This window comes from Cynoglossus semilaevis, chromosome 16 (genome assembly GCF_000523025.1).
Source record: "Cynoglossus semilaevis isolate Cse_v1.0 chromosome 16, Cse_v1.0, whole genome shotgun sequence".
NCBI lineage: Eukaryota > Metazoa > Chordata > Actinopteri > Pleuronectiformes > Cynoglossidae > Cynoglossus > Cynoglossus semilaevis.
The window spans coordinates 3,584,115-3,610,749 of NC_024322.1; the positions used below are offsets into that span (position 1 = coordinate 3,584,115).

The 26,635-nt window shown below is 39.1% G+C and overlaps 1 protein-coding gene across 6 annotated transcripts in view; it reads left to right on the forward strand.

The window, feature by feature from the left end:
* LOC103391721 (guanine nucleotide exchange factor DBS) overlaps positions 1 to 26,635 on the forward strand; it is a 36,054-nt gene that overhangs the window by 8,297 nt on the left and 1,122 nt on the right. For 2 of the 6 annotated variants that reach the window (XM_008328106.3, XM_017039691.2), the window contains 30 exons: positions 8,071 to 8,154; positions 10,644 to 10,758; positions 14,184 to 14,274; positions 16,810 to 16,929; positions 17,077 to 17,193; positions 17,714 to 17,863; positions 17,953 to 18,077; positions 18,973 to 19,087; positions 19,185 to 19,304; positions 19,627 to 19,818; positions 19,909 to 20,100; positions 20,254 to 20,413; positions 20,692 to 20,753; positions 20,834 to 20,919; positions 21,095 to 21,161; positions 21,251 to 21,366; positions 21,843 to 21,912; positions 22,004 to 22,096; positions 22,186 to 22,278; positions 22,362 to 22,487; positions 22,816 to 23,037; positions 23,120 to 23,212; positions 23,445 to 23,523; positions 23,645 to 23,714; positions 23,827 to 23,933; positions 24,195 to 24,290; positions 25,201 to 25,266; positions 25,830 to 25,939; positions 26,290 to 26,402; positions 26,492 to 26,595. In XM_008328106.3, coding sequence (XP_008326328.1) covers positions 8,071 to 8,154; positions 10,644 to 10,758; positions 14,184 to 14,274; positions 16,810 to 16,929; positions 17,077 to 17,193; positions 17,714 to 17,863; positions 17,953 to 18,077; positions 18,973 to 19,087; positions 19,185 to 19,304; positions 19,627 to 19,818; positions 19,909 to 20,100; positions 20,254 to 20,413; positions 20,692 to 20,753; positions 20,834 to 20,919; positions 21,095 to 21,161; positions 21,251 to 21,366; positions 21,843 to 21,912; positions 22,004 to 22,096; positions 22,186 to 22,278; positions 22,362 to 22,487; positions 22,816 to 23,037; positions 23,120 to 23,212; positions 23,445 to 23,523; positions 23,645 to 23,714; positions 23,827 to 23,933; positions 24,195 to 24,290; positions 25,201 to 25,266; positions 25,830 to 25,939; positions 26,290 to 26,402; positions 26,492 to 26,595 — 3,354 coding nt within the window. Of the gene's footprint in view, positions 1 to 11; positions 1,032 to 6,634; positions 6,787 to 8,070; positions 8,155 to 10,643; positions 10,759 to 14,183; positions 14,275 to 16,809; positions 16,930 to 17,076; positions 17,194 to 17,713; positions 17,864 to 17,952; positions 18,078 to 18,972; positions 19,088 to 19,184; positions 19,305 to 19,626; positions 19,819 to 19,908; positions 20,101 to 20,253; positions 20,414 to 20,691; positions 20,754 to 20,833; positions 20,920 to 21,094; positions 21,162 to 21,250; positions 21,367 to 21,842; positions 21,913 to 22,003; positions 22,097 to 22,185; positions 22,279 to 22,361; positions 22,488 to 22,815; positions 23,038 to 23,119; positions 23,213 to 23,444; positions 23,524 to 23,644; positions 23,715 to 23,826; positions 23,934 to 24,194; positions 24,291 to 25,200; positions 25,267 to 25,829; positions 25,940 to 26,289; positions 26,403 to 26,491; positions 26,596 to 26,635 lie in introns of those variants that run through there. The other 4 variants (XM_025064039.1, XM_017039686.2, XM_017039692.2 and 1 more) reach the window with 4 other exon arrangements.

The following is a 26,635-nucleotide window of genomic DNA, read 5'->3' on the forward strand; positions in this document are numbered from 1 at the left end:
TTAAATTACCACATTCACTTTAGAGACACTGTCTCTCTTATTGAGGTCTCATTAGAATCAAGTCTTTCAGTGAGTTTGTAAGAATGGGGTCTTGTGAGGGGGTAAAAACAAGAACAGAGCCTTTGAATGGATACAGTCTGAATGGTTAAATGGACTTACTGCCAGTGTGTGAGTGACCCGGTCAGAATGGGACCTTTGTACTTTTGGACCTGAGATAAGTCAGGTAAATAAGCAGCTGCAGCATCTTTCTTTACAGTGGCATGTTTCAGTTTTGGCACAACTTTAAATTTAACCTGTTTTCCTGCATCCAACTCTGCTGCTCCTGAGCCACATGGCTCAGGTTATTGTCCTCTAGGGGAGGGATGAAGGTAGTCAGGCTCACAAAGAGGGTGGAGTTGTCAGCTACACTGTAGCTTTTGTCCACGCACAACCTGAGTAACCTGAGGTTTCAGTGGGAAGTCCTCACAGTATCAGAGTGATGTCCTGCAGGCTGTAGAGCAGCTGCTGAGAGTCAGTGACAGGCTACATGTGTGGAGCTGTGGGAAACTCAGTGAGAATGACAGGGAAACATCTGCACTGAATCTGCATGGAGCAAGTGTATCACAAGGAAAGGGAGGAGGAGGTCGTGTGGAACGGCAGCATGGGAGGAGAGGAAGCTGAAGACTTGGGTTTGTCAACGGTGGAGGATGCAGAGGTGGAGTTGGACTCTGGGTTTTGCATGGAAGCAGATTCTGAGCTGGGTTTGATAGAAACAACAGGTTCAGATGAAGAGCTGGACTGGACTGAGATCACAGAAGTGATAGTTTCTAACAGAACAGAAGAAATATGGGGATGGACGAGTGAAGATGCAGGAAGTCAAACTGAGGACAATGATGACAACGGAGAGACTGATGAACAGATTAAAGCGGTAACTGGTGGAGCCGTGGACGTGTGTTTGAGTCCAGCTGAAGAAACAGCAAGTCATGTACGGATTTCCCTAGAGGAGGTGGAAAAATACTACAGGTTTTCACGCTGTTGTCACTGGCTGGGTGGTAGGTTTCAGATTTATAATTATTGTTTAACCACTGTCTTTAAAGGGAAGATTTTTCTAGGATTCCTGGTACCACCAGTTTCTGCCTCTAATGAACAGAGGAACATCATATGTGTACTGTGTGCTTCATCTGAAAACAGGCTATAATAGGCAGCAACATTTTACAGTTTGTTCATTCTTTGTAGTATAAAAGTATATACGGTGTGGTAAGAGCAAACACACAGTTTGTTTTTGATGCATCATAACTGCAGTCGGTTTATTTCTAAGAAATAGGCAGCAACATCTGAAAACAGAAATCTGCTGTCTTTCTTCTTTATTACCAGTGAAATTGTTATTAGTGCTGATGTTTTTTCTTCTTACCTCTGCCTGTGTGGACTCTCTCGTTCTATTCCAACATTAAGGAACAAAAAAAAAATGCAGAGGGAGCTAGAGATGCTTAAAGACTTAGCCAACATTTGTATCTCATCTCAATCTGATGTGAATATTAGCACAACCGTGAACAGTAGGGGGAGGACTGTTTTTTACTGTTCTATCCACCTCCACCTGCTTTGCATGTTAATCTACTGTTTTACCACTTTGAAACATTTGGTTTTGTTTGCGTCACAGGTTTTAGATTAAATTGATTTTGCCGCCTGTAATCAGGAGAAGCATGACTGGAAGCTCCTGTCCCACTTTAATCTGTCTCCTTAGCAGCATGTGGTCCAGGTGTGTGACACTGACCCACTAACGTTTGACTTGACACCAGCAAACGTGAGCGTGAGTGGACAGTAATCCCAGTCTTTAAGCCTGTTAAAGGCTATTAGTGCCTCAGCAAGCAGCTGTTGTGTGTGCGTGTGTATGCAGTCACGTGGGTTTGTGAGGAAACAGAGTACCGCAAACAAGTTGTATTGTTTCACTGGCATATTTTATTTGTGCATTGTACTTGTTTGGTCAGTCTTTTATTACAACCTATGTATTTACAGGCTAGTAAAATACAAGCATATGGCAGCAATGTGATGACCAAATATAATTTAAGGCTTTATCAGTGGAGCAGGAGCTGGTGTGTCAATAAACACACTCTGTGTTCCGTAGGTTTTTCCCAGAGACATAAATTGTGGTTTATACTATGAACCTATTTCTTAGAAATGGACCGACTGCAGTTATGAAGCATTAAAAACAAACTGTGTGTTTGCTGTTAGAAATTGGAGAGCATACTTTATATACTTTGATACTATAAAGAATGAACAATGTGTAAAATGTTTGGAAACTGCAATCACAAAAAAACAGTCTTCAGAGTTTTCATTTAATGACATGTCAGTTTGTATTGACCTAGAACACACGCCTGTGTAATTTGGTGAGACAAATGACCTATGACCTATTTTTTTATGCCTGTGGCTGCTGAGCCCAAGAATTTGAAAGTCTTCTTTGTTTCTGAATTTTGTGCAAAAGTCATAAGATTTTGTTTATGATGGAGTGCCAAGTAATGTGTTGCCAGACTGTGGCGCTATGTATAATCATACCACTCTTGTCAAGTCTCTCACTATTGTGGAACATTGATAGAGAGCCTACCTTTTCCAGGTAATACGTCACATGTCTTGTGACCAATAGAGGGCACTGGTTTTGTTAACACAGCATCTAAACAAACTGACGTAGGATTGCATTTCAGAAGCGGCTCCAAATGATGTTTTCCCGTTATGCACCTGATGAACATACTTAATAGTAAAACGCTTGAATTGATATTTTAATAGGTCTCCTTTACCAACCTTTTTGACATTTTCTCTGCTCTGATTTTTGTCATCTGTTCATCACTTATCAGGCACATTTGTCTAAAACAGTGTTTGTGCTGTGATGGTACTGCACTGTGACATCACTGATACTTATGAGGGGACATGTTAGGGAAGGACATCTGAAAAGACACTTGAGTGGTTTCACACTGTCCTTTTGTTAGAAACACAGTAGTAACTGCAACTGACTCAACCTTTTCCTTTCACACAGCCAGGGGGTCTTTTTTTTAAGTTATATAAGAGAAGATGAGCCAACAGTTGATAACAGTGGTTGAAATTTGAGGTGGGAGGAAAAGAAAATGTAAGAATTGAGTAAAACATTGAAACTTTTAGTGAATTTATTAGACATTTTTGTGTAACATAATCCAAAAGTGACCACGAAAGATGTGAATGAAAGTCTAATGAGGCGTCTTTCATGAGGGGATTTTTCTGTAACAGAATAGCTTCTATTCCTGGGAACAAAACCTGCAGATTTTGCCGACCTGGGTGGAGTGGAGTGGAGTGTGGTGAAGTGTGGAGGAACTGGGGGATGGGGGACGTTTGATTTGATATGTGTGGGACTGGCTGGGGGCAAGGTGTGGCCATGTGGGAGAGACAGGGTCAGAAAGGGGAAACTGATGGAGGTTTCTGTGTGAACTTGAGTCCTCGAGGAGCGCGTCCACCTGTGTGCACCTGTTAGCATGAGAGAGCCGACCATTGCAGTTTCCCCCGACGCCTGGGGCAGAGTGAAGGTCAATTATCAAATTAGCTTCAGACGTCACAGATATGGTCGTTTATCCTGTCCCACTCTCGCTCGCCTGCCTTCTGTCAGGGAGTCCTACTGGTGCACTCACACCCTGGCTGGGGGTAAATTTTTGATGAAAGAACAGTGTCTGAGTAACAAAAGTGATTTTACGGGTGTCAGCTGCCACTGATCAATAATCTCAGCAATATCTGTAACCTACAGATGTCATTTGGATCTAAGCACAGACAAAGGACAAAGGCTGCCAGACACTGACTGCACCACATCTAAGGAGTTTGCCTGAGGCTCCTGTTGAAACATTATATGGATTTGTTTCTATAAAGATGGGATTTTAGATTAGATTAAATAACACCTGTAGAAACTATAAAATAAAATATATATGAATATGAATTGTATGGTTTGTACAGCTGTAGAGGTGGATGGACGTATAGATAGACAGAGAGACACAGTAGATATAGACAAAACTTCACTGGTCCAAAGTGCACAGAATTAACAAGTAAACGGATTTAGTTGAAAATCAATTAAATAAATAAACTATACACATTAAACTACCCATAAATGTATTGATGATGGATAAATGTATCCATCATTCTGACATACGGCATTTAAACTCCATAACTAGTTTGCATGGGTACTGGTTGTCACCCAGAGGAACCACATGCTTGGCGCCTGCTAAGGGCAGCCTGTTAACAGCATATCTGATGCTAACACAAGAATTTCCCAAATATGTGATCAATATAGTTCAAATTATTAATATTATTATTATTTTATACGTGGAAGTTGGCTTTGTTTACATTTGCCAGATGCCAGTTTGTGTTGATTTTTGGGGATTTTTTCCCCCCCTCCATTTGGCTCTCAAGTGTAATTCAGACTCTTCTGATGTTATGTTCTATGTGTCAGCCTAGTTGAGTGACAAAGGTATTCATGCACAGAACTTGTTCTAACTTATAGCAAAAATTGAGTTATGTCAAACCATAGGAACATAACTCCAATGTAAGTCCAGGATCTCTGCGTGTGTATTATGGCACAGTGGCCATATGTATTTAGGTTGTGGTCAGGGTACTGCCTTCCACAAGAAATTGGCCCAGATATTGTTAAGGTTGTGTGGATTTCTGCGAGTTACTACTGTTACTTTTAGTGGTTTTTTTTTTTGAGTTTTGTGTGAAAGTGAAGTGATCAAACCTTTTGTAAAGCATTTTCAAAAACCTCTTTGGCATTGTTTAGAGTTTCATGTTGAGGATCTTGAAGAGGATTTATCACATTAACACATTAAAATAAGTCCATGACTTGGGGGCAGGTATTGTGAAATACTTGCTGTGTCACAGTATCACATAGTGGTCACAGTCTGTGCTGCAAATATGCAAAAAACATCTTCGTACCCCTTTCTGTGTTAGGGAAGCTTTTCCTAATCCCTACAGCCTAGTGTCGTCAGCTGAGGTTCCTCGACATGGTTTTGTAGTTTTCTGGGCCCTCCTGCAGTCTTAGCTGATAATAGATCAAAGTCAGTGGACACTGAATACTTTGATCCCAGTGTGTTTGGAATAGTTGGATGAGACAACATACATTTGTCAAACAAATCTCCTGAAGACAGAAACGCCAATAACAACTGGCACAGTCTATGAAACTGAGTGCGATCAATACTGTTTATCCACCAACAGAGACGTTTAATTTATAATAGATGAGCCAGCGTAAAGTGAACTGTGGCTAAAGAGGAAGCCTTGGCAGAAAGGAAGCAGGCTGTTGTTAATTGTGACTTATATCATGTGGTTCACATGCTGCTGTCTTCTGGTCATTGCTTGGCAAGGGATATTTATTTATTGGAATTTGATCTTTTAAAAAAGAAAAAAAAAGATCGGTCTGTAGAGTCTGGGGTTTGAGTCCAGCGTAGGCCTGTCTACATGCCAATCTGTCCTTGGTCAAGATGGTTACCATATTAAATCTGGGAACATGGGTGAAATATCTCCACTTTGAGAGCAGGCAGTTTGCATCAGAATGGGCATCCAAAATAAAATAACACCAAGTATCATGTGCCTGACCTGATTTGGGGACTTTTAAAAGGAAGCGTTTAGAAAAGGGGAAGAAATGGGTTTCGGATCATGTATTATGTCCTCGTGTTTTATCCTACAGTTCACAGTTTACTGTTCATTACCATTACTTTTTTGTTAACATAAAATGTAACCATCTGTTTTTATCAACATGCAATTTTCCTAAAAATGGCAAATGGAATCACAATTCCCTGAAGCTACTTACAAATGATTTTTGGTATTGTGCCTGTGTCGTTTTCATTTAATTGTAATGTTTCTAACTATATGTTATAAGATCACTACGCCAGGGGTCACATCAGTTGCCAATTACAGGATCAAACCACAGAAACCACTTCCAGGTGGGAAGCAACCTGTCGTAGCTAATATTTCACAGTTGACTTTGACTTGGAAATACCCTTTGAAAAACCATTATGTAAAAAACTGAAACACGACTCAACTTTGTCAGGCTTTCTAATTTAGAAAACAACAGTCTCTACCCACAGCTGTTTGTTGGTTCCTCGTGCTAATGCTAAATGGCAATGCTAATGCGAATGCTAAAAATATTGTACTACACAAACCTGGCATGATTTAGTCTGAAAAGGGTTTTGGGAAGACCAAAGAAAACATTGAAATTACTTTTTTTTACTTTAGCTGCTTATTTAAGCTTATTCCTGATATTGTTATAGTTGTAATAGTTGGATTTTAGGGGTCAAAGTTCTAGTGGGAACCAACACCTAGCATCATTAACCATAGTTCCGGTTGAAGGTTGGGCTTAGAGTTCCATTAGTTAGGGTTAGGGGTTGATAGAACCAGAACCAAAAAACCTAACTGGACCACAGTGTTAGAGCATGGTACAGGGTCCAAATGTTTTGTAAGGGTAAGAATTGTGAATGAGAGGCAAGAAATTTAGATTTAAAAAAAAGTACTCCAGAAGGATGCGTGGGTGAGTTTGTGTGCGAGACAGAGATAAAGCAATCAAGTCCAGAACGTCACTGTACTAGCACCTTAAGGCAGTGTCACCTGATCTCATCGTCAAACAAAGTCCTTTTGGTTTGTTTAAACTGCTCTCAGAGGAGGGCTGAGTGTCAGAGGGGTGTGCCCAAAAAATACACAAACACATTAGGGAAAAGAAGACAGTTAAACAGTGAAGGGTAAAAATGTAAGACAACTCCCGGAAACATGACAGCAGAGTGGGTGGATTTTGCCAGGCCATGAATGACAGGACAGGTACAGTTATACCGAGTTTAACTGTCTAATTCTCCATTAATCTGCTAATCCTATTTTACAAGAAAAACTAGCTGCTTTTGGTTGAGATTTAGTTGTAAAACATGCCGTTGTGCAAAAGTACAGTTTATATTGAAACAGGAAGTTGGCAGTTTTGGGTCTTTGTCAGTGTAACAACATATGTAATTCTGTAAAGAAATATGATAATATTTGAATCTAGAAATACAGCAGCTACGTATGTGAAATATACGCAACCTTCTCTGACATGGTGTGAACAATGTAACGAAACTGAAGTGAGAGCAAACAGAGTCAGACGGGAAAGAAAAGTCAACATTGTCGCCTCTGTTACTTTCTTTAACTTGGTTCCTTTGTTTATTTAGTTCCAAACCGATGTCTGAAACCGTGAGAAAACCAGACGATTTAACCCACAGATGAAGCACTTAAAGTTTACATGTACACAAGTTTACATGTTTACATGTTTACAAGTTTACAAACTCATATTCTTTTTGTTTCTTTTTTAAACTCTTATCAGAAAAGCACAGAAGTTAGAAGTAGTTAGTTAATTTTAGGAATTAGATTTATAACGACTTTCAGACTAAATACATCTTAATTGAATTGTTTTGACTGAATAGATTTTCCCTCTGTTAATAATCCTGATATTTTCGTAATGTTTTTGCCTCAATGGTTTTGAACTTTGATGACTCCCAGCATGTTTACATTGTCTAAAAATAGAATAATCCTGCTGATTTAATTTCCCTCAGCCTTTAATTGTTAGCTAACGTTGATCAACCAATCGTAACGCTCCTGTCACAGATGAATCATCAGGATTCATTGAGATCTCAGTTTGTGTAATGACAGGAGATGGCCTGTGTGTGCACATGTGCGTGTGTTTGTGAGGCTGCATTAATCCAGTAGATACATATTGGTTTTAAATACATTGTATGTTTAATCAGTGTTGCTTTAAACATGGGCTTTATGTCACCTACTGTAGATTTGTAAGATTGTAACCCAGGATTTCCTTTTTTAAATGATAAACAGTGTTTACATCAATGAGCTTGTCCAAAAGGACATAGACTTTGTTGACAGAGGCAGCTGTCTGGTAGAATTTAACTTCTGAACAACCCTGCTTCTTAATCGAGACCTAAATCTAATTATTTTAATCCTTAAGAACCAAGTTCACGTGGTGGTAAAAAGCTCTTTTAGCTCCGACCGAGGGCTGCAGCAGATGAATATTGAATATTAAGGTGGAATTTAATTATCTTTTTATTTTGTTTTTGTGTTTTTCAGATGAAATCATGCAGCTGGACAACAGTCCACTCTATGCTGCCGACATCGCCCATGACCTCAAGAAGCAGTTTGCCTTCCTGTCAGGTGAAAAGTCCTCGTCTTTGTCTGTTTGATGACCAGTGTCCCCTCATCTTCCCTGTAATGTCATCTGTTTTCAGCAGTTGTTTTCAATTTCTGCAGCATGTGATCTCAGAAGTGGAAGTTTGAACTCATGGGCCTCACATGGTTACTGATCTGGCTTTTACCAGCAAACACAAACGTGTGTGACGTCTACCTGGAACATTTTGACAAACAAAACCAAACTCTAACTCTGCCGTGATCTGCCCACAGCTGCACATGGAGCCTGGAGGTTTTAGGGCCAGCAATTATCTCCACTCCTATTTCCTAAACAGAGGTGGAGCTAGGTTACACAGTTCTCCAGAACACCATTGTCACCGTCACTGTAACAGTCACAGCTGCCCACACCCTCACATATGACTCTTATTTTAAAAATACATTTAATACTGAATAATCAAATAAAAAACAAAGAACCTAAATTACTCCAAGAAGGGTTTAAGTTGGCATTTCTTAATACAATCAATAACAGTTTGATGATAGCCCCTACTGGTCATCAGTGGCACTGCATGTAAAACAGTGTTTGTGTGTGGGTTTTGAGGTTTTGACTTTTATTTACCATTAACCATGCAAAAATAATAAGTCACTCACATGCATCCTGGTTTTGCTGTTGAAAATATATCAACATTAATTCATCAAGTCCTTTATATATACAATTTTTTGTCCTTCAACAGAATTTCATTTGGTAAATTGAACTAAATTTCTCCCAAAACTTGAGCCTGTTTGCCTCAAAAACTGCAATATATTTGGCTATTTGACCTTCGCTTGTGTCCCACCAAGAAATGCTGGACGACTGGATACTGTTATTGGTCAACTGTCTTATCCTGATAATCATGATCTGCTATTCAAATGTTTCAGTTTAGCACCATGCTGTTTTTACCACTGTTCTGTTTGCCCTCTATTAGAATCAAAATCAAAAGCTGAATTACTTTATCGATCCCCAGGGGAAAATATATCTTATATCCTGTCCTGTCCCCACAGGTGTATTAACACCTGTTTCATATGCATCCATAATACACACACACATGCATGCACGTGCACAAAATACTTCCACGTGTGTGCATGGGTGTGTGTCACTGTGACCTTGTGGCTGCAGCATCTGAGTCAATGAACACTGTGCAGACCAGGATTGAAGCAGTTGAAACCATGACCGTGCACTGCTGTTGCTATAGTGACAAAGAGGAGAAGAAAAGGCAGACAGATTGATATTCCAGTCACACGTGCTGACAAAGCAGCTGCTCTACACAAGGATACTGTCTGTCTGCGTGTGTGTGTTTGTCTGTGTATGTGTACACATGGTATAGCTATATTTGTGGGCACTTTTTTTGGAAAAATTCTAGTGGTAGTGAAGACACTGGAGTGGAAAGTTTGTGAAAAGAATTTTATAAACTAACAGACGGGTGGCATAATGGTTTGTTTAGTCAGTACTGACAGACTGCAGTACTTTTAGTCACTACAGCGTGTGATGAAGGTTCACAGACTTAAACTGGAGACAGCTGAACACATCGTACTGTCCTGCAAAAAAAGCACCCTGCTAAAATATACATTTGTGGTAATGACATGTTTTCTTTGTTCCTTCAGCCTGTCTTTCCGTGTTCTTTTACTATTGAGAAAATATTTACAGTTAATACAATATCAGTTGACACCATCTGACAAGGTTCAGATCTCTGGGTGTTTGACAAGACTAGTTCTGCCCACTTCCCCTGACTTATATGTTATGACTGTTGCAGCCTAACTGAGCCTTCAGTCTGGCAAATATCTTGTAGCATGTCATCACCTTTAGGGGCTAATCTTTTTTTATAGTGGAGTGTTTTGTTGTCGGGGGAGTGTGTATCATGTCTATGTAAAGTTTTTTTTAGTGTGTGTGTGTTGGGGCACATGTACCTTTTCTCTGAGGCTCTCAGGTCAGAGATGCAATATATTATGGTCTGTGTGGATGGCGATCACTTCATTAAATATGATAACAACACATTTATTTCTGTCAGAAAATCAATTAATTAATATCGCACCACACTTGTCATACCTACCTGCCCATGTTATTAAAAAAATAGACTTAAGTGTTGTGCATCCAATAAAAATAGGAAAGAAATTACAAAAAGCAGACACGGCTTCTTAGAGAAGTTTCCACATTAGATCCTATATCTCCCTGTCGTCCTGTCGTCAGGCCTGCTCCTCTGTGATGCTGCTGCTGTTTTGTGTCCTTTGCAGCATCCATGAACCTCTTTGATCTCTTCTTTATTCCCTCTGTCTGGCAGCTTCCTCTTCAACACTTTTGCCCAATAATATGTCCACTATTTATTTCTTCTGTCAGGACAATGTCTAATCCATGCACCTCTTTAACATTAGTGCCCCCTAGTGGTCACATATATATATTACTCAGAACCCTGTGTCGGCTAAACTGTTTGGGTGCATTTCTAAGTCTAATTAAAATAAATATTCTTTCATTTTCTCTTGTCCAGGAGGCAGAGGAGACAATGGTAGCCCCATCATTGTTTTCCCAGAATTCCCAGCTTTTGGAGAGATTACAGATGGAGAGTTTCACAACGTCCTGACATATCTGACCAGTGTTCCCAGGTATGTAAACCAAATTATTTTTCTTTATATTCCAAAGTCATGTGATGAATTAAGACAATATGCACTTTTTAAACTATGATATCAAAATTTGGGTCAGGGAGCCAAAGTGGACACGTTTTATGTTGTTGCCAATTTCAATACTTAGAAACTAGAAACTATGTATTAGTTGTCACTCTGGGCCAAAAACAAATGAATGAATGGGCTTTTAAAAGAAGTTTTTAGGCAAGATTAAAAAACAGCTCCTGAAGAAAGGTTTTATTTATTTATAATGCCATTAGATATTTTTATTCCTGTAACCCCTTTGTCTTGTCTTGAACTTCTTGTTCATTTCACTTTTATATTAATGGTATTTCCAGTTTCAATAACCTAATGATTTTATTATATCTCTAATCCTCAATTATTTTAATGGTTAATGTTTTCTTAAACATTTATGTTTAATTTTTTATTTCACTGAATTGAATTTTTTCTCTCTCTATCTAATTTATGCCTCCATCACTGTAGCACAGAACTGGGAATCTGACCTATGTTTTAATTATGTAAAAAGCCACAGCTTTGGTGAAGAAGAATTTTCAGAATGATGCCGTCAATTAATATTGATTTAAACATATTCATTTCAAACCCAGTGACAGCTGTTCGAGGACATAATAAACAGATGTAGGACATTGGCCCCCAGTTGTGGACCGTTCTTGGTTAAAGGTTCTGGGTCCCTCAGGTATCTGCAGCCATCTGTTTGTGTTTTCAGGACCTGACCCTCCCTGAAATGAGCAGTAACCTCCACAGGCTGTGAAGGAGGAGGAGAACTTATACACTTGTAAACCATATTTACTTGGATTTAGAACCAAGCATACAGTCTCCCTCAGTGATTTCAGAACACATCTTGTTAATTTAAATGGTATGAAAGTCAATGTGGTGTCTATTATGCACCAGTTTTACAAACTATACTTCCTTTGTAGAAAATCCAAGATGGTAAATAAAGGAGAAATGCTACTGCAAGCCTTATTAAATAATATAAATGAATAGTAAAAAAAGAACAGGATATTGTTGATTTTTAGAAGATGGTTTTCTAGCTCTCTCCCCTCCCCCATCATCTCTACCCATGTGTATACAGACAGTCTGCAGGGGACTGATAAAAAAAAAGTGGATTAGGTTTTGGTCGTCTGATTAATGCAGAATTCAAATGCCTCTTCTCCTGTTTCAGCACATTCCATGTCTTTATGGAATGGCGAAGTATCCTCTGCCACCTACTGGCAGTCTTCCATAAATATACATTTCCCTCAAATATTTTTGCCTTTGTTGGTTTTGCACTCTGCCCATGAACCACCCATCCTCTGCCCTTGTTCCTGTTTCAGCCCGGAGCCGTCATGTGTTCTGCCCTGTTAACCTCCACAGAGGGAGGGAATAGAGAGAGAGAGAAGAGTTGGCACTGATGTGTTTTGCAGAGTCTGCAGTGTCTCATGCAGCTAATTCTACTCTATCTGCATCCACTCTCTGTGTGGGGTGCCTTCACAGCCTTTGACCTTCAGCAATTTATGGAGCATTCTTTCACACATGTCAGGCCACAACCTTCTGGCAGGATTTACATGTTTGATTTCGAATTTTTAAAAATTAAGTTAATATTTTGAAAATAAAAGCAATACATTTGCTACAGTGTTAAAATGATGAGGCACTAACACGTGTGTTTTAATAGCCACTATAAAAAGAACCACTTCATGTTCCTCTATTAGGTTTTATCTGTCCCTGTGTAACTGTATGGTCATCAACCTCCCTCTCATCACATTAGATAGAAATGTCTTTAAGGCATAAAAAGCTCTTACTCCCGCCCTCCCTGTTTCACCTTCTCATTCACCTCCCCCTCCGCCCCTGCACATTAGATTTAATGCATTCTGTTTTATTTAAAAGCTGCCTTGTCTGTGGAAAAAATAATGAAAGAAGAGCTGAGGAGAGATGGAAAGGGAAGGAAAGGCGCACAAATGTCTGTGTGTTTAGTACAGAGAAAGACAAGGATAAACAATGCACTCTCCATTCTCTTACATTGGTGCTCTCGCTGTGTGGCTGGTTCCACCCTCATCGGTAAAGGTTCTCTGATTGGCTGACAGTGCCGCTTGTCAAATCTGCTATCGTTGCCTCATTGGCTCGTATCCCAGCAGCTCTTTCTTCCATAGCTGGATGGGTTAGAGATGAGGAATCAGAGGCTGGATTCGGCGATTGTCTTTTCTGCCTCCTTGTTCCGCGGCTGCAGCACACTGGGATTTTAGACGCTAGACGTTTTCGTCTTTATTTTTTAATCCAGATTCATTTTTCGTGTGATGTTCATCTAGTGAATTGAATCACAGTAGGGGCAAAGGGATGAATATGACCTAACCACTGGGATCTTTCTGGAGTGAATGTACAGACGGAGCGGCGGTTTGTAGGTGCATCATGTTTACAGGTAGGCACATGGACAATTGATGGATTAAAGAGTTGTCGTTGATGATCTGAAAGAAACCGTTTCTTATGCAAGGCAAGAGAGTCAGTAGAAGGCTGCAGGCTGACGGTGACGTGGTTTCTGTTTAGGTTTAAAAGCGGTTTAAATGATGGGACTGGTTGCCTTTTGTTGTTTGTCTGTTTTCCACCAAATGTGTCATTTTTAGGTCATTGTGAATGAGAGGTATTTGCTGGGTTTTATTTAAAAATGTGTATTAGGTTGAATAAGATGAGCTGTGGTCCACCCCTGGAGTCATGTCTTAGGCTGCTATTGTGCACTGTAAACATAAATGATTTATTATTGGTTTTATAACCAGGCTTTTTCTAAATGCTCTTGTGGTTTGGAAAGTTAAATGTTACAAAATTACGTTTGGTATTTGATAGATAGAATCTAATACATGTTCAAACATTATAGGGATACAAAGACATTATTTTTTGCTACAAATAAATGAAATCTTGCTGCTGGCTATTATTGTGATGAAAATGTTTTGGACTAAAAGTATAAATGAAAAATAAGTAATGGCGTTAGTGGTGATAGTGTTGTTATTTTATTTGAAAAATGGGAACGCAGTTCTAGGCTGAAACAAATTCTTAAGCAAGAAGAAAAACTAAATTAAAATCAATATATCTCAGAGAAAAACAGTTACTGATGATGCAAAGCATTGTTGGTAAATAAAGAGCTCTGTCTTGATCACTGATTACAATTTTATCATTGATGACATTACCATGTGGTTTACAGTCTGAGAACTTTGGCCCCGTGTGCCAAAAGTGTCTGTGTGTATTTGATGTTGTAGTGTGTACTATTTGCTCATGTGGTGGTAATCAAAATCACTATGTGAATATTAAAAAGACTGGCTGATCCTCGAAAAACAATTAAATTACATTATACCCTTTAAAAGTCAACAACAGCAGAACAACAGTGGAACAGTGATCTAATTCCTGCCTCTCTGTGTTTGTTCCAGTTTGTCATCAACAGGCGTTGGTTTCATCCTGGTCATTGATCGTCGGCAGGACAGATGGGCAGCTGTTAAGGGGACCCTGCTTCGTATTGCAGTAAGTTCATCTGCACATGTGCTTATGCAAAAAAACAAAACAAAATTCAATCAAAAGAACCTGAAAATGGTTAAGGTTTTGCCCCTGCAACTCCAATCACCATGAGGAGAAGACATTTGTTGGGTCACCTGGAGGTTCTCCAGCTCTATTAAACAGCCCCCCCACCAGCCTGTGCTTAGCCCAACCTTTAACTCTCCCCCTAAAACTCATTACTGTGTGCCATGTGGGTTTTTTTTTTTTGGTCACGGCAGTAGAAACTAAACACATGCTTCTATTTATGTCTGACTCCTGTTTCCTATCAATCTTATGTTCAATTTAAAAAAAAAAAAACATTTCATACTAAAAGATTTACCAATTTAATTTGTTCACAGTCAACAGTGTGCTGGATTTTTTTTTAATTTACATCTAAATAAATGTTAATTAAAGTCTAATCTTTATAGATTATATGGAGTATCAATAAAAGGTAATTCAGTTGATGGTCCAGTTGTCATTTACATTAAGCATAAAATCTTAATGAAAAGTGCAGTCCTGCCTAATCTATTTTTACTAAAATTATTTATAATTTCCAATTGATATAATTTGTTGAATTCTTTCTTTATATTGTACCCTCTCTGCTCCTGATCATGTTGTTTTAATGTTATGGTATTAAGAGATTTCATGTAACCTTGCTGCTTCCTACAGTACACACCCATGCAGTCTATGAAAACAAACGCTTATTTCATGGTTTGTTTCGCACTTACTCCAGATTTCTGCTGCAGTAACTGTGCAATTTTGGAGTTGACTTGTCACTGCCCTGAGTCTCCAGAGGGGCCCACTGACTCATTTCAAATTGAATCAAGCTTTATTAATCCCACGTGTGCGACGTTTACAGACTGACAGTGGTAATGGGGGGCGTTCAGTCAACCCCGTAATAATGTCCTATTTGTGGTGGGAAAGCCACACTGCTAAATACATGTTAATGGAAAATAAATCCCCCAGCTGATTTGTGTCTGTGTGTAGAAGATGGATTAGAAGTTGATGCATGCTTACTTGGGGATATTAAGTCTGTCTATGTGTGTGGACTATGGACTGTCCTGTAGACACAGAAGTCTTTGTCTCTGTGTGTCTTTATATATCAATTACACCTGTTATTATACGTGTCATACATGATTTGCAGTTGTGCTTGTTCAGGAAAAACATGTCTGACAATAATGTGTTTTTATAGTTTAGAGTTCTAACTCTGCAGTGTTCATCTCCAAAGTTATCATACACCGCTCTGTGTGTGTGTACATATGTTTGTTGTTCAATATTTTCCAGGACATGCTCCGACGCAGTCCTGTGAGGACATTCTGTCCAGTCCTTGTATTTTCTATATTTGAGGTTAAGACTGGGGTGAAAAGTCAAATGTAGGTTATAATTATTGGATTACAGAAAGTTCTCACAGTGGTAGAAAAATGCAAATCGTATCACCAGAGCAATAGTTAACAGAGTATGGTGTATAATTTGTAATGGTCATATTCATGTGTTTGGTCTATTTCTACTGTAATCATTTGGTATCTTAGCAAAGAAATAATATTCTAGCTAACTCCACTACATTTCAGCTATGACACAGGGTTTAGTATTTTCTAAACAAACCATTTGCTATCTTTTGACAAGCACGTTTTGGCTTTTTAATTTACACTGTTTAGCCTTTTTGGTTTAATCTAAATGACATTAGCTGTTATCTATAATCACCTCAAGTCATCTTTAGTTGTATTGTTGTCTGTAGTGTTAGCCTTTGCTTACCTTGAAGCACTTCTAAAGAGGCTGTAGGAGACAGTATTGGAAAATGTTGTTTTTATCTGGTTGATTAATGTCTCTTTGCACTGACTTATTGTCAACAGACAGAATTTGTTTGTTCATTCAAATGAGAGTTTATTCTGAGCTCCACGTCCCCTGATATAATCAAGAGTGTCTAATTACCATTTATGTTTTTGCTAAGACAAGCATCCTTCAACCTTCGGCCAATCAGCCAAACCATCCGTTCTAGTCATTAGCTGATTAAAGTAGCTTAGCCAACATTGTAGCAACACTAAAAGAGGACCAGTACCTGCTGTCGCATCAGCCTGATTCTACAGCAGCTCCTATGGATCTCTCAGTGGGAATCTGTCAGAAAGTGTGTGTGTGTGTGCTTTTATTAAATGTACAAAATTTAAAGAGACACGTGTTTTATGAATCTGTGTTTCTAGTCTTTGCTCTGCGGTAATGTGCAGAGGTTGAAAAATTAAAATCCCTGCTCGTGTGTCATTTTGGTTAAACAACAGCCTGAATTCCTTTGTTTGAACGTGTCCTTCTGCTGGTGGTTGTTTTTATCTGCCTCATTCACACTGAGGCATCTCAGGGACCTGAAGATCAATGTTCCTACCACAGCACGGTGTCCTACACCCCTGCCCCCCTCCCCACACACAAACACACACACACACCCCTTCTACTTGTTTTCATAGCAATTTACTTGAATACATGAAGAGGGAGACACAAAGCAATGAAAAAATTGTAAAAGACGTTCTCTGTTCTCAGGGCTCCTTCCCGGGGAACCTCCAGCTGGTTCTGGTACTAAGACCTAACACACTTCTGCAGCGCGCACTGTCGGACATCCTCTTCAAGTTCAACAAAGATGAGTTCAAGATGAAGGTTCCGGTACGTGTGGTCCACCTCTGTAGCCCTTTTTGAAATATTAATGAAGATAAATAATACAGGATGAGGAATGAAATCATTCTGAAGACATACATTAACCTCGGAATACTATATTTGTATTATAATGAAGTCAATGTTGTCCTGACTTAGGTGATCATGCTGAGCTCTGTCACTGAGCTTCACTCCTACATCGACCGCTCTCAGCTCACACGTGAACTTGGAGGAACACAGGAGTACTGCCATGACAAATGGATCTCTCACCGAACCGTATGTAATACACAGGCACACAGTGAAGAAAATATGGACTGAAGAAGAATATATGACAATATAAAAAGAAATTAAATATAGGATAAATTAGATAAAGCTTTATTGTGTTAATAAAGGGAGATGGATTAAAAAATATAAATAAAGGAGAGGATGAAGTCATATATAAGTCATACGTTTGAATTTCTGTCTATACAATTAGTAGAGAATTTTAAGGGTTAAATTTACTCTTGTAAAATCTGATTTAAAATTCCCTTTTAGGTTTCTTTTTAAACTACATGTGTGTTTAATTAGAAATACATGAACACAAAATGATTAAATTCCCCTGTAAATGATCTAAACTGTCTTTGAAATATTTGTAACATAAAAGTCAGGACATAAAAGTGTATTTCTGTCCTGATTCAGTGACTTAGAAGTACTTATGTAAGAATTACTTTCTGTACCGTTTGCACTTAACCACAACAAATGTAACATTTCTTTATTTGTCACTGCTCAGTGTCGTGTCTGCTTCTTCTAACTTCAGGCGATTGAAGGCTTTGCACTGATGGTGAAGAAAACAGCACAGACACTACAGTTGTTTGGAACAGAGTTGGCTGAAACTGAACTCCCCAATGAGATCCAGGCCACCAGTATCCTGCTGAGCACACACACGGAAAAGAAAGACAAAATGAAGGTAAAAGCTTCACAATATCACCTTAAGTATGAAGTTGATTTGGTTTTGAATTTTTTTTTCCAGCCTCATCTTCTCTTTTGTGTCTGCAGGAGGATCTGCAGGTGGCCCTGGGTCAGGGCAGCCGGATCCTGGAGAGCATCAATGAACCTTTGGCTCGGAATCCAGATCACAATATGAACCAGGATGAGCTGGAGAATCTGGCTACTGTTCAGAGGTAAGAAAATAAATTGTCCATCCATACAGTTGCAAAAGTAAAACTCTGAAAGTTGCGTTATCGTAGTTCTGCATGTTACAGAATGAAGTTTGGAGATCAGGGGTTATTATGGATTATTTTTCATTAAAAATATATAGTCAATGAGCGAGACAGGTGACAACAAATTATATTAATGTTGTCACTAAAGTTATCTTTATTAGATTTACAATATTAATTGAAGTCTCAAGCTTGTGTTTTAACTGACACAAAAAATATTTAGTTATGAGGCAGCTGTTATTTTGTGGCTGAGCATATGTTTGATCTTTGAGTGAGCATTTTTTTAACCCACCTCATTAAGAACATTATTAAGGCAGAGTTATAGATATTTTTTCTCACAACAGTCCTGTGATTTTAACTGTCAAATCAGTAGGTAAATTCACACAGTTGCACATTTGTGTCTTTTGTTTTCAAATGTGACTCACTGTCTTTTATTCTTCCTATGTTAACGCCCAGCTCTAGTTGATGTACATTGACATGACTGGGCCTTGTTGTATGATGACAAAGTAAAAAAACAATAACATGTCGACCAATTCAATTATTCTTTGATTATTCATTTGAAATACTTTATCATTGCTTCATGTGATCTGTCCTAATGACATGTTTTAGTATGTCACTGTCACAATGTTATTTTTGATAGTGTATGTTTAATCTTTTTTTTTCTCTTGGTGCTTGAGACAACTTAAAGGAGTCTTTGTCACACTCCTAGTTATCTGAGCATTACAACAAATTACAGTACCAAATGCTCTGTCATCAGTAATGCATAGATTTCCATCAAATCTCTCAAAATGTCATGACCGCAGTTTTTCCTCTATTATCTGCTCATTCTAAACTAAACCTTACCTATGTCTCTGCTCAGACTTTTATCTCAGCTGGATGAGACTGAAAGGGCCTTCGATGAATTTTGGGTGAGACACAAGACCAAGTTAGAGCAGTGTCTCCAACTGCGTCACTTTGAGCACAACTACAGAGAGGTGAGTAGGAGGCGGTCGGCTGCAGCGCAGATCCTCCGTGGGCTGGATTCAACATGTAAACGTGATCCTCTCTCTCTGTGCCGGCTTTCTGCTGCAGGTGAGGACTCTGCTGGATCAGGTGTCTGATAAACTAGCAGCCTACTCTGAGGTTGGAGTCAGCCATGTTCACGATGAACATAACTTCTGTGAACTCAGCTCATACGAGGAAAAAATTTGTGTAAGTAGAACCTGGGTTCTCACAGACCTCCATCTTTAACTACAGCACACCTAGTGGCAAAGAATAGTATACCCCTTTTGTAGAACTCGGTAATGTCCGTGTTTAAGGAAGTTTGTCTGCTTTCTATCTCAGTTTAATGTGGGTTTAATCCACTTGACCATGTTTCTGTCGCTGCTTCTTTTAGAGAAATAAACCAAATTTTCCCTAGTACTGTTTGATATATGATATAAAAATATAACTTCATATCATGCTCTTTCCTTTGATGCAATATACAATATAAATGTAGTATTGAATGTAAAGTTCACTGTCCGCTGATCAACAGGAGGTGCTGAGCACAGCCTTGGCCTTGTCTCGGGAGGGTGATGAACTTATACAGAACTCGCATTACGCCGAAGACTCCATTCAGCCCAAATGCAGCGAGCTCCGAACGTTTAGCGAAAATGTCAGCTTCTGTCTGAAGACTAAAAAAGGTCATCTCCAAAAAGCCCTGGAGCTACATCAGTACCTGCAGAGGGTGAGCTACAAACAACACACTTAATTAAATAAATGTTTTCTCCTTTTTTGCATTAGTTTATGATTAAAGTAATCACCCTCTCTTCCTCAGGTGTCCAAGTGGGTGGATGATGGTATTTACCTGTTGGCGTCTCAGCCGGTCGACAAATGTCAGTCTCATGAGGGAGCAGAGTTAGCGCTGCAGGAGCTGGAGCGTTATCTGGATAATGCAAGCCAGAACCAGTTGACAGACCTGAGCACCATCTGGAGGGAATATGATGAAGTGCTCAACCAGCAATTCAGGGTAAGAGCACATAAAACAATAGTACCTTAAATACATGAGAACGGCTGCTAAGCTGCTCAAGGCTAATAGATTGAGCACAGATATGTGGTCATTTACATAATTTTCCGAGCGTTACATTTTAATGTGGATAATTGATAACTCTCCATGCCTCAGGACCAAGTGGAGAAGGTTTTCCAGAAGCAGACGTCCATGCAAGAGATGTTCGATAAGAGGCGAATCAGCCTGAAGAAGTTGGCGGCCAAACAAACCAGGCCGGTGCAACCTGTGGCCCCCAGACCTGAGGCCTTCATCAAATCTCCAATCAGCTCACCTGGTCAGTCCTTACCAAACACAGTGAATAAGAAATACATGTAACTATGTAGTTCTAATGGTAAAGCTCAGTAGTAAAAGTAGCAGTGAACAACTAACAACTTTCTCTACTTGAACAAGGCTTCTTTTTTATTTGGACTTCAGTCCGTCTGTAGCCTAGGAATCTAAACTTTTTAATAAATCACATTGTCAGAAGAAAAATCAAGTCGTTCAAAATTTAAAGTCTTTGTAAGTTAATTATTTTAGCAAATTAAAACCATCACTTTGTGTCTTCATCCACAGCTCACAAAGCCCAGCAGGAGAAGAACAGCTCAGACACAGACTCTGGAACCAACTGTGAGAAAGTGAGTGTTGGCGTCCTTATTTTAAAGTGTACTCGCTCCGTGTCTCCACTTTGTATCATGTGTTACGTATTGATACCCAGGGAAATGGCCAACTGCCTAACGGTGACAGCGGCAGCCGACACGTCTCCCTGTCAGAGGAGGAGGAAAACCTGGCTGTGTTGAGGAGGTGAGGAGCTGGAATCGGTCACTTTCACTTTATCCGTGCTCAGATGACAGCAGCAGATGGACCGTGTGCACACACACACACACACACACACACACATGCATGTAGCCCTCCCCATCCACTGTCACTCTCTCGCTACTGCACATGCTCTGTCTGATCTCTCTCTCTCTCTCTGCAGGCATGTCATGAATGAGCTGCTGGACACTGAGAGAGCTTACGTGGAGGAGCTACTCTGTGTCTTACAGGTGTGGTTTCAGCCCAGAGGAGGTGTCATTAACACCTACACTATGTCAGTAGTTTCATGTGTACTTGTGTGTGTGTGTGTGTGTTACAGGGATATGCGGCAGAGATGGATAATCCAGCCATGTCTCACATAATCCCTGCTGCGTTGCAGAACAAAAAGGAGGTTCTGTTTGGCAACATGCCCGAAATTTACCACTTTCACAAGAGGTGAATGAGCACCATCTGTTGTTGGACGACAAAGCATTTTAATCAGGGGTTTTGTATAAAAAATGGATGTAGTTAGTCTCAGTTAAATAAAGCTGCAGTGTTGATCTCCAGGAAACAAATGGAAGTAACCTGGACTAAAAAAAACCCTGGGAACTTGTATAGACTTGACCTTATGAAACGTGGTCCTGAGTCTATGGTTGTAAGTCCAGTGACTTGACTTGGTTTTAAACTTTAGGCACTCGGCTAAATATATAAATAATCACTTATTGAAAAAAATATTGGTGTATATTCAGACCATGTATAATATTGGTGTAATTTTGAAGAAAAGTAACCCTATTTCCATGTTTCTATTAACATTTAGTTTAATAAGAAACCACTAGAACCCATTTAGCCAATTACTGAGGTTTTTACTAGAAGCTGATTTCACTGGTATATGAATTTTAATTGTCTTTTTGGTCTGATTTCATTGTTTCCAGGACGTTTCTCCGTGAACTAGAGCAGTACACCGACTGCCCAGAATTAGTCGGGAGGTGTTTCCTGGAGAGGGTGAGTTGAGTGTCTTTTTCATATTTGACTTCAGTTGTGCGGATGCAGGTTATTGAACAAAAAAATGTTTTCCCATTCTTCTCTTCGTCAGATGACAGATCTGCAGATTTATGAGAAATACTGTCACAATAAGCCTCGCTCTGAAAGCCTCTGGAGACAGTGCTCAGACTGTGCCTTCTTCCAGGTAATCGCTTTGTTTCTACTGAGGTTTTCACTTATTTTTGTGTTTTTTGTGTGTTTTTGAATTTAATTTTTTTCTTGTTGACTTGTCAGGAGTGCCAAAAAAAGCTGGAACATAAACTGGGTTTGGATTCTTATCTGCTGAAACCTGTTCAGAGGATCACCAAATATCAGCTACTGCTGAAGGTACGATGCCTTCTGTTATGACTGGGCATTTAAATTGTGTTTGTCTTTTTTATGACAATTGTGTCATGTTTTGTTCACTGCAGGAAATGCTAAAGTACAGTAAAAGCTGTGAGGGAGCAGATGACTTGCAGGAGGCGCTGACCTCCATCCTGGGGATTCTAAAGGCTGTCAATGACTCCATGCATCTCATAGCAATTACAGGATATGAGGTAAAATTATCGATAGAATCCTCACCAAGAAGACAAATGGCGGATGTATTATATATATTACTGTACTATGAGGAACAAGGAGTGGCAGAAAAATAAATAGGGGTGGTGCATGGACAAGAATAACAATAAATCAGATATGACCCAGTTCCTGTTTGCATTGGTGATAATGTTTATACAACTATATGTCAATCATTTCCAGAATATATTTGGATTTTGTTTTTATCAGAATTTTTACTTTCAACATCAGTAGGCTTAGGATCAAATAACTTACACTGAATAGTTAAATAACTGTACTACATTGTATTAATGTACATTTCCCTTTTCTTAGGGTAATCTGAGTGAGCTGGGAAAACTGTTGATGCAGGGCTCATTCAGTGTCTGGACAGAGCATAAGAAAGGTCATGCCAAGGTCAAGGACTTGGCCCGATTTAAGCCCATGCAGAGACACCTCTTCCTCCATGAGAAAGCCCTGCTGTTTTGCAAGAGAAGGGAGGAGAATGGAGAGGGCTATGAGAAAGCTCCGTCCTACAGCTTCAAGCAGTCTTTGAGTGTGAGGACCACTGAGCGTGGTGTAACTCTTTATGTTCTAGAGGCTGTGATTTCTTTAAGTTTGTTTTTTCTTCATTTAACAGATGAGTGCTGTGGGCATCACTGAAAATGCAAAGGGAGACAACAAGAAGTTTGAAATCTGGAGCAACTCAAGGGAAGAGGTTTATATTGTTCAGGTATGTTCACACATAAATCAACATGTCATTTTTTCTTTTTTCCTTTGGCATGTCCTAGTTCACTATGTCCTTGGACTGTCTATGTGTTTTCCCTATTCTCTGTCTGCTTGTTCTCCAACATGAGAAGTAGCAGATCTCTAAACTTTTCAACCTTAGCTGTTCCTCTTTGGTTTGAGGGAGGGATCTATGGAGTTGACAAAATACATATTCTACATCGTACTGTTTTCTCAAGGCTCCATCAACTGATGTGAAAACTACATGGGTGAATGAAATCAGGAAGGTTCTGACAACTCAACTGGAAGCATGCAGAGGTAGGGAAAATGTTTATGTCAACTTTGCACTTATTTTACAAAAAGCAAGCGAGATAAGTGGTGTTGTAATAATAATAGAGAGTGACCTTTTGTCTTTATTCCACCATCTTCGGGTGTATAGCCAGCAAACAGAGGGCGCCAGACCAAATTTCCCAGTTTACTCCTGGGTCTAGTGGAACAGTGAGTCACAGGTGAGTGTGGTCTGGTCTTCAAGCTCTGTTGATCCACCACAAGAAATCATTTCAAAGTATTTATAGTCCAGGGAGTTATTGGTGTTTAATTTATATTTATGTTCACCCTCAGTTCTTTCAGGACTGGTCAGAGGAGCTTCAAAAAAGCTGAAGAAAAGAAAGTGGAGTCCTGTAGTCTAGATGTCAACTCTACTTCATCAACAAAACCCCAAAACAAAGGTGAAATTAGATTCACATAAACAAAGACAGGAGTCTTAACTTCATCTAATGTGTCTTTAGTGTTTGTACTGTATGCACTACTACGACTAGCAGTACTACTTTTCCCTTCGCTCCTTTCTCTGTTTTCTTTGTCTACACACTTTGAGGAAACATTTTATGTCCTCCTAACTAACTATAATCCCTTCCTTACCTCCTATTTTCCCACCCTTCCTCTTGTCCTTCTGTCTGCCTTGTATTCTTGTTTTTGTTCCTCTGGGTCAGATAATGAGGCTGTGACCAGCCCCACCTCAGACAGAGCCGCTGTGGCTAAAAAGCGCTTTACTTTACAGGGTTTCAGTAACCTCAAAGCTCAGAAAGGTAACTGCAGGTCGTTTTCCTACCATGTCATAAAACATCACCTCATCGTCGTTGTGTTTCTGTTCAGTGTAGGACAAGGAGTTTCCACCAGTGTATTATTATTAATATTAATTATTTGTTTGTTTTTTGTGTATAGAAATCAAAAGAAAATAATTCTCCCCAAGATATGTATTAAAAAAAGAGATTTTTTTATTTGCTATTTTCTTAGTATACAAACCAAATAGTATACAAGTATACAATTAGAGGTACTTTTGATGATTGGGAGAGATGGTTGGTGTTATCTACTGTTAAAACTAAAACCTTAAAGTTCCCTCAAGGAATGTTTTTAAAAGTACTTCAATGTTTGTATTTTATAGTTAGAGTTTTTATGGGAACTCATTTTTGGGTACGTTTTTTGGTATATACCTGCACCCAAATTTAGACAATGCTGACCTTTTAATTCTTTTTCTCAGTTATCTTTTACTCGATCATAATAACTTTTCTGCCGCTCAATATTTTTATTCTTTAATTCTTCATTGTATTCGTATATTTTAAAATTTAGCCCACATTTAGGTACTTTTAGGGCTATTCTATGGCATACTTTCAGTGTTATAAATTGTTGTCGTGGTATCTTAAATATATAATAATAATATAAAGAGGACGCTAAATTACAGATTAAAAGATTTGTAAAAAGCTTTCACCGCTAGATGTCACTCATTTCTTGATTTCAGATCAGTGAAAACATTCAAATAGGATTAAACAACCTTGTTGTGCTATAGTAACACTTTAGTTTGTCTTTGTCTCTCAGTTTTCTACTCATTTCTCTTCCACATTTTTTTTTTTTGCTTCTCATGGAAATGTTGTCTGTGATTTTATATTTGTTAAGGGCAATATCTAGAATCACGTTCTTCTTTCTTCCTTCCACAACTAGGATCTCCAACCAGCCCTGACCACAAGTCCAAACGACAGAGTGACCCGACACCATTTGGCTTCAGAGGTCAGTAAAGAACAGTCCAGGATCAGCTGAATCATTTTCTTTCCCTCACTGTCTTTAGATGTTCATGCTGAACTCAGCCAGATTGAATCAGCTGATGTAGGTGCTGCTGAGTGACCAGCTGTTACTTCCTGTCCCTCAGATGCAGGTCCGTCTCCCCTCCACCTGAGCAGGACCAGGTGGTTCAGCACCTCTAGTCTATTAAGCACAAAATGGAGAGGTACACTGGAATAGGCTGCTAGTTTACCAAGTTTTTTTCCTCTGCCAACCTGGGGAGGTTTTCTTGGGATTAATACAAATTGTAGTCAAATGAATAACCTTTTGCCTGTTTCTTTTTGTCCCATGTCTAATCAGACTCTGCACTCTAGATGTTCTCCACCCTGCATGTCTTTCTCGCAGAGATCATGGTTTAGCTGTAGCACTGGTTGTGTCTTACCAGTATTCCTGGGATCGGCTGTTCTAACCTCAAACTTCTATTTCAGCTTTTCACACTCATAGTCCTCTCCCTCCTTGTCAAACCCGTATCTGAAAGTTGCAATCAAACACAACAATGTTGTCTTTTTTAGGCTGGAACAAAACCTCTTTGTCCATGGATGCTTCGGAGGAACATGATGGTTATTCCAGTGCTGAAGATCCTCTTAACTCTGACCAAGAGGAAGATGGTGGCAAGAAGCTGGTGAGCAAGTCTGTTTGTCTTGTATGAATCAAACAACAGAGACAGAATCAAGGGTTTCTGTGCTTAATCTACCATTATTTATGTGTGTCTAAAAAGTTATAAATATTTCTAAAATATGTGCACAATTTGGAATATAAAATGTGTAATATATATGAAATATAGTACATAATATGCATTGAAGTTTATTTATTTTTGTAAATGTATTTTAATGAGGTCTATTGACAAAAATATGTCATATATATGTATATATATATATACATGTGTATAAATATATGTATGTTTAAGGGTTTCTTTTGGATAATTAAAAGTGTTATTGTTTTATTCCTGCATTTTTTATGTCTACTTTACAGACTGCTGGAAAGTACACAGTGATGTCTGACTTTGACAAAGGGGGCGCTGTGGAGCTCTCAGTGAAGGGCGGAGACATAGTACAGCTAGTCAAAGAGGGTGATGATGGACAGTGGTGAGTAAATACAGCGTTTGTATCGACTTGTCACAAATAAAATGCCTAATGCAATGCATAATTGCATTGTTCTAAATGGTTCTGTGCAGGTTTGTGCGTAACCTAAGTTCCTGTAAGGAAGGCTGGATCGCTGCTAACAATCTCATCACGCTCATCGGAAAGTCCAAGTCTTGTCAGTCCCTCACCAGCTCAGGTATTTAAAACAAAGATTACCAATAAAGTTTTTCAAAACA